This window comes from Aquarana catesbeiana, linkage group LG04 (assembly GCF_042186555.1).
Source record: "Aquarana catesbeiana isolate 2022-GZ linkage group LG04, ASM4218655v1, whole genome shotgun sequence".
NCBI lineage: Eukaryota > Metazoa > Chordata > Amphibia > Anura > Ranidae > Aquarana > Aquarana catesbeiana.
In genome coordinates this window covers 44,749,362-44,762,148 of record NC_133327.1, presented here as the reverse complement: position 1 = coordinate 44,762,148, position 12,787 = coordinate 44,749,362, and the positions used below count along the sequence as shown (strand labels likewise).

The window sequence follows — 12,787 nt, the reverse complement described above, 5'->3', positions numbered from 1 at the left end:
ATATTTCCTAAATGGTGAACATTTAGGAGATGTACAGGTAAGCTTTATCATAAGCTTAAAAAAGAAAAAAAAAAGGGCAGTTTACTACCACTAATAACACTTTAATTTTAGGACTGCACAAAAACAAATAAAACACACCAATCACATCCCTTGGTAATAATGCAGGCTCCAGTAAAAAGTATATCTAAAAAATGTAAAGTTTTTTTTTTTTTTTTTTTTTTTTTACAAACAAGTCATAAGTTGGTTTTGCAGAGTGGCCCCCGATCCTCTTCTGGGGGTCCCTCCGCGGGGCTCCCCCTCTCAAGTGATCTGGTGGAGAAGATCTCTCCCTCGGGTCACTCGTGTGGGCGTGCTCCCGTGTCCTGCTGCTGCGTCTATTGACACAGAAAGCAGGACTCGGCCCCGTGGTGCCCACGTCATTGGATTTGATAGTAGCGGGAGCCAATGGCTGTGCTGCTTTCAATCTATTCAATCAGGACACGAGACACCAGCTAGAGCTGGTGTGCTTGTTCTCGGTCAGAGAAAGACAGGGTTCAGGTAAGTATAAGGGGGGCTGCTACATGACAGGAGGTTTTTCACCTTAATGCATTAAGGTGAAAAACCTCAAGTGTTTACAACCCCTTGAAAGTTCCTGCATTCCAGCCATGCCCCTCACATGCAGGGACTGTTGCTGAAGCCTGCATTCTTACTAAGGGACATGACCGATTTGTTTGGAACGCGGTCATGGATTTATTATTGGGGTAGACGAACAGAGCTAGACATGGGTGAGGAGAGCGCCATCAAGAGGGGATGCAGGAGGCTTTTTAGATCGCTATCCTTTATATACTAAAACATCCTCTGGTTCATACATTTCCACCCCCCTAACCTGCCATTTAGTTGTTTAAAGCACTTTTTTTTTTTTAAGTTCAACTTTTATTGAAAAATGTAAAAGCCTTTGTATAGAGTTTGTACACAAAAAAAGAAAGAGGTATAAAACATTGCCAGAAGTGAACGGCCAAAGTACTGAAGTGAAGACATCAAACTAATCATTGAGGTAGGACACAAGGAAACAGCGGCTAGCTATGCATAGATGGAAAGTAGCACCTAACCTGGTGTAAGACCATGAAAATCACAAAAGAGAATCAAAAATTGGAACCTGAAAATGATAGTGACGGACTGTAGACCAAAAGGCAATAGTTACAGAGAGTAAACCAGCCACGAGAGAAAAATAAAAAGTTGAGTAAAATTCTCAATCTTGCTTCTTTGAATTTTCTTCTCACTGCAGCTGAAAATAATGTTAATTTGACACCCAACTAATAAACAAACATTCTTACAATGAAAAAAAAAAGTTATGAAATTCTACTAGTATATAGCCAGTGCATGCCAAGTGCCAGCACAGTCACATGTAGAAAGTCCATAGGTGTGTAAACTCATTGCTTCTCCTGCTCCAGGTGGATGAATAATTGCCCAAGGTCTGGTTTTAGTTGGACTTTTAGTTTGTTAAAAAAAAAAATATATAAAATAATAAAGTAACCTCAGCCTTTAAATACCAAGATCTCAGCTGCATTGGTGTCTTCAGTAGTCTCAATCCTCTAGATCCCCCAAGAGATTATTACCATGGAGTATTGAACAGATGGGTGCATTGTCCCAGGTCACTGGCCCATGTGGACCAGTCCTGAATCTTGCTCACTTACTGCCAGCTGAGGGTCACCAGTAGCACCATCGGGAACACTTAGTTTCTTAATGGTAGCTATGATGTTTTGAGTCTGTTCAGATGATGGGTCTTTTGGGGAAATCTTTTTATAGATCTGAAAAATGAAACAAAGATCACATGATTAGTAATGCATCACTGGTTTTGATATTTAAAGAAAAATGCCAAACTGAAAGCTTGTGCCTGCAAATGTGCCAACATGGCTCTCCATATACACATTGGAATGAAGTCATGCTAGACATTGATCTTCTGCATCACAATGGCTGGAAGATTCCTGTGTATAGATAGAAGCACACAATGCATGCTGGGCTATATATTCTATATGTGCAAAAATCTAGTCAAAAATGGAATTTACATTTGCAGAACCATACTGTAAATATGTTCAAATACATTTTTCTGATCTGCTTGGCAGCAGTAATACAGTCCACATGCAATAGAAGGAACTTGTATTGTAGTCAGATTATAACAGTTCACAACAAGCCCGGCAGAAAGGCTGACTGGGAACACTCAAAGATGAACAGCAGATGGTAGCAGAACACATCTCAGCCGAACGGTCAGCAGTCTTGAAGGGTAGAATGCGGCCTGGCTGGTCTGTGTCCAGGCAGGGAGGTTTCCAACAAGAGTGGTAGATCCCCAAGCATTGCCTACTCGTCTGGAACTTTTCCCTGCCGCTACTGCTGTCCCTGACAGTTGATCTGTTCCTACTCTACTCACACACTAAAATGCACAACAGACCCAGGAGCCAGGGTCTTAAATAGACTGAGCCAAGATGGCTGCCAGAGTCACATGGGCAGCCAGCATGCCACTGGATTGCTGCCCCAGAAAACCATAGAGGAACCATGTTCCTCTTGACTTCCTCCCCCTCTGCACTGCCATTGAGGGTCACCTGCAGTGGAAGTAATAGACTGTGCCTGCCTATATGCTGACATCTGACCAAGGATTAACATGCAAGTGACTCTCCCTAGCAAACCCAAGAATCCCAATAATTAATAGTCAGTGCTTGTATCACAGAGAGGGGGAGGGAAGGGAGACAGCACAAACCACTCTGTAATTAAACCTTGTTGGAACTTACTACACCAAAGAAAAGTTAAAAATTAACTCACAAAAGTATAAAAACCACAAATAGTGCCTAGACAAAGTATTCATACCCCCTTGAAATTTTCCACATTGTCATGTTACAACCAAACACATACATTTTATTGAGGTTTTTTTGTGATAGACCAAGACAAAGTGGCACACATTTGTGAATTGGAAAGAAAATGATAAATGGTTTATGATTTTTTACAAATAAATATGTGAAAAGTGTTGCGTGCATTTGTATTCAGCCCCCCCCCGAGTCAATATTTTGTAGAACCTCCTTTGGCTGCAATTACAAAGTCTTTTTGTGCATGTCTCTACCAGCTTTATACATCTAGAGTGACATTTTTGCCGATTCTTCTTTCCAAAATAGCTCAAGCTCTGTCAGATTGGAGGGAGAGCTTCTGTGAACAGCAATTTTCAAGTCCTGCCACAGATTCTTAATTGGATTTAGGTCTGGACTTTGACTTGGCCATTCTAACACATCAATATGCTTTAATCTAAACTATTCCATTGTAGCCCTGGCTGTATGTTTAGGGTTGTTGTCCTACTGGAAGGTGAACCTCCGCCCCAGTCTCAAGTCTTTTGCAGACTCCAACAGGTTTTCTTCTAAGATTGCCCTGGATTTGGCTCCATCATCTTCCCATCAACTGACCAGCTTCCCTGTCCCTGCTGAAGAAAAGCATCACAACATGTTACTGCCACCGCCAGGTTTGGGGATGGGGTGTTCAGGGTGATATGCAGTTAGTTTTCCACCACACAGTTTAATTTTGGTCTCATCTGACCAGAGCATCTTTTACATGTTTACAGTTTGTCAAGCCATGTGGGGGAACACAGCAAAGGGAACTTCTTATGGCTCTTTCAACAATGGCTTTCTTGCCCCTCTTCCATAAAAGGCCAGATTTGTGGAGTGCACGACTAATAATTGTCCTGTAGACAGATTCTCCCACCTGAATTGTGGATCTCTGCAGCTCCTATATAGTTACCATGGGCCTCTTGACTGCTTCTGATTAATGCACTCCTGGCCTGTCATTTTAGGTGGACAACCATGTCTTGGTAACTCAAAAAGAGGTTTCACCAAAAGTGGACCTAGACGTTGCCACCATCCCATCCATAGGTATGTAAAAAAAAAAAAAAAAAAAAAAAAAAAAAAAAAAAAGAAGAGGTCCCCCAAGGAGGGTTGGGACATATTATAATATTGAATAAATTAAGAAGTCAATGTATGTGAAAACATTGCAATTGACTGAATAAGAATAAAATCAAAACATAAAAAATATATACAGAAATACACTGGTATAGTCTCCTGATTAGAAATTAGGCCCGACGCGTTTTAGGATTATATCCTTTCTTCAGGGGCAATCAATTGTGGAGCACAGTGTACATCTGGTGTAAAAAAAATGGAATATTTACTGCTGGATGTCACCCAGAAGTAGAGGGAAGTAGGAGCCAACCATCAACTTCAGGCAAAACCTTGGAACCAGATAATGATTGATAGTACTGGATTCAGATGGTAATTGTCAAAGGGCAATCAAGCCAGGTGTTTGATTTGTAGGGAGCCCATGCCTGAACAAATAATTGCTCAAGCAAAAAGGGATAGTATTACCAAAAGGTGCCAGAAATTAATGCACTGCTGCACCCTGACGGAAGGGTCTCTCTACACGTTCATTTCTGGCACCTTTTGGTAATATAGATAAAATAAAAGGGACATTGGAGAGGAGATAATTTTTTTTTTTTTTTTTTTTTAGCCACGTCAGCGAATCCTATTTTAAGAGACGTTATTTCAACTTTCAAAATCAAAATCTATCCCATCTCTTTAGTTCACATCATTGTGGCCGCTCTTTAACATTGTTTTATTTTCATTTACTCAAAAAAATAACTTCTGACTTAAAAAAAGGGCTGAGAACAGCAGATCTTCGACCGAGCAGATATTATAGACAGTGAGCATACATTTTACAGTGACATCTATAAGCCTCCAATTCTCCCCTCCCGCCCCCGTCCTCCCCCCCTCCCCCCCAGCGCTCCATCCACCCCCACCCCCTCCCTCTCCCAAATACACCCCCCCTAAACACCTAATACTCTTACATTCTATCTATCCCTTTCATACTCCAGCCATAATTTCCATACACTCTTATACTTTTTTAAGCTACCTCTCCTTCTATACCAGAATTCCTCCTTAATGATCGTATCCTGGACCTCTTTTCTCCATTCTCCTATCGTTGGGGAGTCTTTTTTCTGCCATTTCCGTGCTATAATTTTCCTACCCTGAAACAGGCACCTTATAATTGCTGTCTGGGTATCCTTCAACATGTCATTTGTCTCAAATAGGCTCAGAAGGCAGGTTCGAGCCTCCATTACCAATGAGGATCCGAATACTGTGTTAATTTCCTCCACTAGATTTTCCCAGTATCTATATAGCTTGGGGCAACGCCAAAACATATGTAGCAAATCCCCTCTCGCGTCCCCACAACGCTGACATTTCGCATCCTGCCTCTTTCCGAACCTAAATAATCTTACTGGTGTATAATATAATCTATAAATCAAATATAGATGGGAGACCCCTTGTGATGGTGAAAGAGATACTCTTGATCCCAATGCTAGGTTAAATTTCCACTGTTCCACCGTTATTAAACCAACCTCTTCCTCCCATTTAATTCTCCTCCTGGGCTCCACCTCCCCTACCTGCCCTGCCTCAGATATGTTCTTATACATCTCTGAGATCCACCCTCTGGATTCCGTACTATTTACCAGTTTCCTTAACACGGGCATTTCACACCACTCAATCTCCTTGCCCTTAAATTGTGCCTCCAGGGCGTGCTTCACCTGCAAATAACCAAACAGCGATCTATTGGGTAGTCCAAACTCTTCTTTTATCTCTTGAAATGATTTCAAACTCCCTGCTTTGTACAGTTGCATCAAGCAGTGAATACCCTTCCTCTCCCATTCTTCTGTTTTCCCCACCCCACTAAGCTCCTTTAGGTTTTTGTTGTTCCATATCGGGGAGAACTCAGAGAACCCCACATATCCCAATATCTTTTTTACAGTCTTCCAACATCTGATCTTTAACTGGGTTGTGGGGCAACTGTATCCAAAGTGTTCTGCCTCCACTGCCTCCACCTCTGTATTCTGACTATTGTTGCTGGCCCATAGACTATTCCTTCCTACCCTTTCTTCAGACGCATTGCTGCCTCTCATAAACTGCATTTGGGCTGCTAAGAAATAGCACCAGGGGTCCGGTAGTGCCAGGCCTCCCGCCTCCCTCAGCCGCCGCAGTGCCCTCAATCCCATCCTAGCCACTCCATTTTTCCAAATTAACTCCCTGAATAAGCTGTCCAGCTTCCTAAACCAATGCCCTGGAATCCAGACAGGGGAATTGTGGAGAACAAAAAGGATTTGTGGCATCCATATCATTTTGATAAGATTGCATCTACCGGCGACCGAGAGAGGAAGGCCACCCCACACCCGGCTCTTTTGTTTCAGCTTAACCATTAATGGTACTACATTCCCTGTTATGTACTGCCCTGGATCTCTGGTTATGTTTATCCCCAAGTATCTCATTTGATCTACAATTTTTATAGATTTCACCTGACTTGGGAGAGAGTTCACTAGGGGATCTACCGGCAATAGGGCTGATTTTTCCCAATTGATCTTTAAACCCGAAAAATATCCGAATTCTTTGATTCATTTCACGGCTGCTAGTAGGGAGGTTTGTGTATCTTCCAAAAATAACAGGATATCATCTGCATAAATTGCGATTTTCTCTTCTACACCCCTATTTTTGAAACCCTTTATTTCTTGTGATTTTCTCAGAGCAGTTGCCAAGGGCTCCAGTGCGAGGGCGAAAAGCAGGGGCGACAACGGGCACCCCTGTCTTGTCCCCCTCCCCAACTGGAACCACTCGGAGCACTCTCCATTGACCCTGACTCTAGCTTTTGGTTTGTCATATAGAAGCCTCAGCCAATTCACAAAGTTTGGGCCGAATTTAAACTCTGCCAATACCTTCCACAAATAGTGCCACTCAAGGCTATCGAATGCCTTGGCCGCATCTAATGACAAAATCGCCCTGTTACCTCCCTTCTCCATAGGAACTTGTATGTTACCATACACACTCCTAATGTTCATACTCGCTGATCTCTCCGGTATAAAACCGGTTTGATCCGTGTGTACTACTCTAGAAATTATTTTTTTTAACCTATTTGCTAGGGCTTTGGCCAAGATCTTAACGTCTGTACATAATAGTGAGATTGGTCTATATGATGCAGGGTCTAACGGGTTCTTCCCCTCTTTCAAAAGGATTATGATTGTAGCTTCTGTCATAGATATGGGTAAGCTACCTTCCACCACGGCTCCGTTCAGAGTTTCTAATAATTTTGGGTGCAGGACCTCTCCATATTTTTTATACAGTTCTGCCGGTAATCCGTCAGGTCCTGGCGCTTTTTGATTCGCCATTTCCTTTACCACTCTTTGTAGCTCCATCAATGTCAGCGGAGCTTCCAGGGCATCCCTCTCCTCACTAGCTAGCGAAGTTATTCTTAATTTTTCAAAGAACTCCCACATCTCCCCTTTTACATCTACCTGTGGGGCTTTGTACAAATCTTCATAGTATTCTTTGAACACCTTCACCATACCAGAAGTGAGTCTTATAGTGTTCCCGTCCCTATCCCACACTGCAGGTATAGTACATGAATAGCCATTAGCCCTAGCTATTAAAGCCAAGGTCCTACCCACTAATTCCCCTTCACAAAAAAAATTTTGTTTCTGAAACATTTTCCTCTTTTCCTCTTTTCAGATTCAGATTGCTCACACTCCCCTCATCATCCTCAACTACCTCCAGCCAAAAGGGATTCAATTTCCACTCCCTCCGACCAACGCACCCCCCCGTTTTGTTTGAAAAAAATCACAGGTGAGTGGTCCGAGAGCCCCCTTGGATCATACTCAATCCCAACCATCACTTTCAAAGCCTCCTCATTACAAAACACCAAATCTATCCTGGATAGAGTGGCATGCGTCCTTGAGTGGCATGAATATCGCCTCTCCCCTGGATGCCACCTCCTCCAGATATCTACCCATCCTACTTCCTCACAAAATTGGAGGAGCGGGCTCCTAGATGCCCCTCCAGGAGAAGACCCTGTCGGGAATCTATCCAAGCAGTTGTTCATGGCCATATTAAAATCCCCCGTCACTATAACTGGCACCCCAGGTTTATCTGCTATAAAACTTATTAGTTTGTTGAGTACCTCAGTTTTGAATGGAGGAGGTATATATACACTAGCAAGAATACAGTCCCTTCCCTCAATATTGCAATAGAGAAAGACATACCGACCATACTCATCCAATCTACTCTGCCTACAGGAGAAAACCAAACCAGTGTTTATCAATACACTTACTCCCCTCGAGTACGATGTATGAGTTGAGTGATACTGCTCTTGGTAACTCCTATTCCTTAGGGTATTCACTGAACCCTTCTCTAGATGGGTCTCCTGAAGGCAGAGTATCCTAACACCCCTTATACTGGCCATAGAGAAGATTGCTTGTTTCTTACAGACATCTTTCACTCCCCTTACGTTCCATGAACATATCTTCATACACTTACATTTATCCATTTTTGTGCCTAACATCTCTTATACCTATACAATAACACTTAATTCTCAAAACTGTTGTGATTAATTTTTGACATCCTAGTGCTTTTACTTTTTGTGTAACTTCCATATTATCTCTTTCACACCACTCTAACTTTCTACCCCCTCCCCCTCCCCCTCACCCCCTCCACACATCCTCACCCCCAAATCCTCCCAACCCTTCACCCCCTCCCAACCCCTCCCCTCCCCCCCTCCCCCCACTGCCCCAACCTGGGCCTATCCCACCGAGCCTCTAAAGTGACCGTGTTTAACCCTTTCAACCTGGGTATACCTCCTTCCTCCTTTTGCGTTGCAACCTGAACCCTTTTATCCGAGGGGGATTACCCCCATCATACTTAATATGTGTGCAAATTTTTATAACTACTATCTCCCTACACCCACACCTTTGCAAAATGTGCCCTCAGAAAAGGGGCGGAGAAAACAAAACACAAGGGGAGAGGGAGAGGGAGAAGAGAGGCCAGAGAAAAGACAGAAACAAAAAAAAAAAAAAGGAAAAGGCAAGGGATCCATCTACTCTAACCTCCTACTCCCTCCCCTCCCCCCTCCGAGACTGTGTGCCTGGCCGCAACCCTCCCTCATTCTTTTCCAACCAAGACAACACCTCCGCAGGAGTATTGAAAAATTTCACCTCCCCGTTTGCTATTACCCGCAAACGGGCTGGATACAGCAACGCATAATTAAGTCCACGCTGCTGTAAACTTCGTTTGCACTCTATAAATTTTGCTCTCTGTCTCTGCAATTCAGGGGGAAAATCCGGATACAGGGATATTCTTGCGCCATTGTATACAATATTCCTCATCTCTCTTGCCCTCTGGAGAATAGTAACCTTATCCCTGAAAAACAGCAATTTGACTATAAGGGGCCTAGGCTGACCCCCTGAGTGTGGGACCCTCGGGGCAATTCTGTGCGCCCGTTCAATAGCGAACATGCTGGAGAATGCGTCTTTACCGAACATGTCTCTGAACCACCCCTCCATGAACTCTACAGGCTTATTCCCTTCACTCTTCTCAGGGAGGCCTAGGACCCTCACATTCTTCCTACGTGCCCTGTTCTCAAAGTCATCCATCTTTTGAAGGCATGCGTTTAGTTGTTCCTTCATCCTCTTAACCTCCTGTCTCAGTGGGTTCACATCATCTTCCAACTGACCAAGTCTCTCTTCTAACACGGTGGTTCGGGCACACACCTCCTGCATATCCCTCTTCATCGTGACCAAGTCAGCTCTAATACCTTTGAGTTGATCTGATAGATCCGACAACGTGGTCTTACAAACATTTACTGCTGAGAGAATGTCCTGCAAGGATGGTCCCTGCTCTTGTGCCTCCTTATCTTCTAATACCCTATTGCCCGGGCCACTCAAATCACTCTCCCCTTCCAGATGCGTCTGTGATGCTGAATCTGTTACTGTGGGCACACGAATGTCAGCTGGTCCTTGACTTTTTCTCCCCCCAGGGTTACTACCCTGCGCCCCTTGAGCTTGTACACCCCCCGCCTGGTTCCCTTTTTTTGGCGTGCAATTTGGCGTATGGGCAAAGCGCTCCAGCTTTGCAGCAGCACCCTGGGCAACCTTATCCTTGGGACCTCGCAAATTATGCGCCCCAGCTCCTTCCTGTGCTGCGGCCTCCTCCGACCCCTTCTTCCTGGTCATCTTGACTTCCCTCACCTCTTGGGATTTCCAAAAGTAAGATGGGTTGTACCAATTTTTTTTAGTCTCTACCCGATTCTTCCCTCCCAAGTAGTAGTGTGTAAATCTGCTGACTCAGAAAAAAGAGAAGCCGTCTCCTAAAGGGCTCAGAACCCCTAGATTGTAAGTACTGGGGGAAGTATCACAGTGTCCTCTTCAAGTTTAAATATGCCCCCTCTTGCACATGACAGCATGGACTCACCGAGAGATGGCTCTTCGGGGGTCCCCCAGATTTTCACTATGCAGGAAATGGCACAAATAGATTACCTTAAGGCACACAATGCACAGTGTACCTGGGTGATCCCTTCCTCCTCTCTCCCTCCTTCCCCCCGCCCTCCGATCCACAGCTCTGATCAGCAGCTTCCACCTGCCTGCCGACTCGTCTCACTGCCGGCCGGCATAGGCGTTCTTCTAAGGGGTCCTTGGTGTACCTCCGGGATCGCCAAGGAGACGGCGTCAGCCCGGTCTTTGAGCCGGCCGCTCGTTCCCTGCCTCCCCCACCCTCCGATCGTCAGAGGCACGGACACGCCGTTATGACATCCTCGGCTTCCAGCATGGGCTGCAGGCGGCGGGCGTCAGCGGAGAGGAGATAGTTAAAGAATAAAAATCTCCCAAAACGAGACCAGGTAGATCTTTACTTTAGACACCCTTCAGCCTAAAGGCCTGAACATTGACATAGATTTAAACTGCTTCCTCACCAACTTCAAAATGTATCTCCTTTTGTCCAAGTTTGTACTATAAAAGGGTTCCCTTATCAACTATGGTCTTCATCATATATGTTTTTAAAGCATTTCTGTATGCATGTGATACATCTGACATACATTGCTCAGCAATTTTAGCTATTTGCGGCTTTATGCGATTCGCCGCAATTACACCCCCTTCTTTTTCCTATCTCTCATTACCTATTGATGTTACTACACTATACATCACTTCCACCTTTAATCTAAGATGCCACTAGTTAAACACCATTACACTATTTTGAATGATGAAGGCATTTTTGTATGTATAAATGCACTTTACATACTTTTTTTAGCAATAAATCACTCTACTAGCAATAGCATCCGCCATGCCAAAGCCTGGACTAACCAAAAATGGGCGCGGTCACATGGCCATCAATTTAGGACACGCCTCATTCCATATAAAAACCGGATGGTGTAGCAAGATGGCACCACTCCAGATGACGTCCCATTGACGAAACGCATAGGGCGGGACTATACAGCATCATTGCATCACTTCCGGTTTCGAGCCGTGGAGCGCAGATCGTCCGGTTTCCCGTTTTTAAACACTGTTTTCGCTTTTAATGATTTTTATTAAATGCGAGTACCCATCTGTATTATTGATACATTTTTGGATATTTGTACTGTATCACGCTATGGAGTCTCTTTCCTCTCTACATATGGGCAACATCTAAGAGGTTAACAGTGAGGAGACCACTTACATCACAGACAAGGGGGAACTTGGAGGAAACTTCCTGTTCTGTGTTCTCCAACTCCACAGTGGCTCATACTGCGAAGGTGAAATACCTCCTTGTGGGGTGAATAATAGCGGTGAGTGCGTTTATGGGGCACCGTTTTCCAAGAAGCACAGAATTTGAAGGAGCAAATTCTCACTTTTTTGGACTTTTTTTATACACCAGGGTTTAACCACGTCACGCCTGCGCTATAGCCGAAAGACGGCTGCAGCGCGAACGCTAACTGCCGGGAGGCCATCCCTGGACGTCCTCCTGTTTACTTCCGCGATGCGCGCATCCCGCGGGCGCACATCGGGGAAAGGTTCTGTGCTGGCTGTGTCCCTTGGACACAGCCAGTCACAGATCGCTGAAAACTGCCAATCATAGCGGCCGTTTTCAGCGCGATCGGCGGTGCAAATGAGAGATGATCTCATCGCCGGCTAACCGATGTAGCGGTGAGTAAAAAAAAAAAAAAAAAAAAAGTGACGTCAGTGCCATCTGTCCCCACTGTCATCTGTCCCCACTGCCACATATAAGTGCCATCTGTCATTAGTGATATCTGTCATCAGTGCCACATATTAGTGCCATCTGTCATCAGTGCCACCTGTCAGTGTCACGTGCCATGTGTCATCAGTGCCACGTATTAGTGCCATCAGTCATCAGTGCCAGGTGTCATCAGTGCCACGTGTCATCAGTGCCACGTATTAGTGTCACGTGCCATGTATTAGTGCCATCTGTCAGTGCCATCTGTCATCAGTGCCACGTATTAGTGCCATCTGTCATCAGTGCCACGTATTAGTGCCATCTGTCATCAGTGTCACATATTAGTGCCATCTGTCATCAGTGCCACATATTAGTGCCATCTGTCATCAGTGCCACGTATTAGTGCACCTGTCATCAGTGCCATATGTCATTGTCCTGGTGCTCCAGGGCCTTCAAAAGTGTAATAGGTAGTCAACAAGTTAGATGTGTAATTTATGCTCCTAGAACACGTGATGGTGCTCCCTGCATGTTGGGCCTCTGTGTGGCCAGACTGTGAAAAAGTCCCACACATGTGGTATCGTAATACTCAGGAGTAGCAGAGTGTATTTTGAGGTGTTATTTGTGGTATATACATGCCATGTGAGAGAAATAACCTATTACAATGACAATTTTGTAGGGAAAAAAAAAAATTCTTCATTTTGCAAAGAATTGTGGGGAAAAAAATGACATAAAAAAACTCACCATGCATCTTACTAAATACTTTGTAATGT

General features: G+C 44.3%; 1 protein-coding gene across 1 annotated transcript in view; it reads right to left on the bottom strand.

The window, feature by feature from the left end:
• Positions 1–752: 752 nt before the first annotated feature.
• Positions 753–12,787, bottom strand: part of LOC141141361 (squalene synthase-like) — a 36,868-nt gene continuing 24,833 nt past the window's right edge. Inside the window, exon 8 of the mRNA XM_073629025.1 lies at positions 753–1,787. Coding sequence (XP_073485126.1) covers positions 1,632–1,787 — 156 coding nt within the window. The 3' untranslated portion in view covers positions 753–1,631. The remainder of the gene's footprint in view (positions 1,788–12,787) is intronic.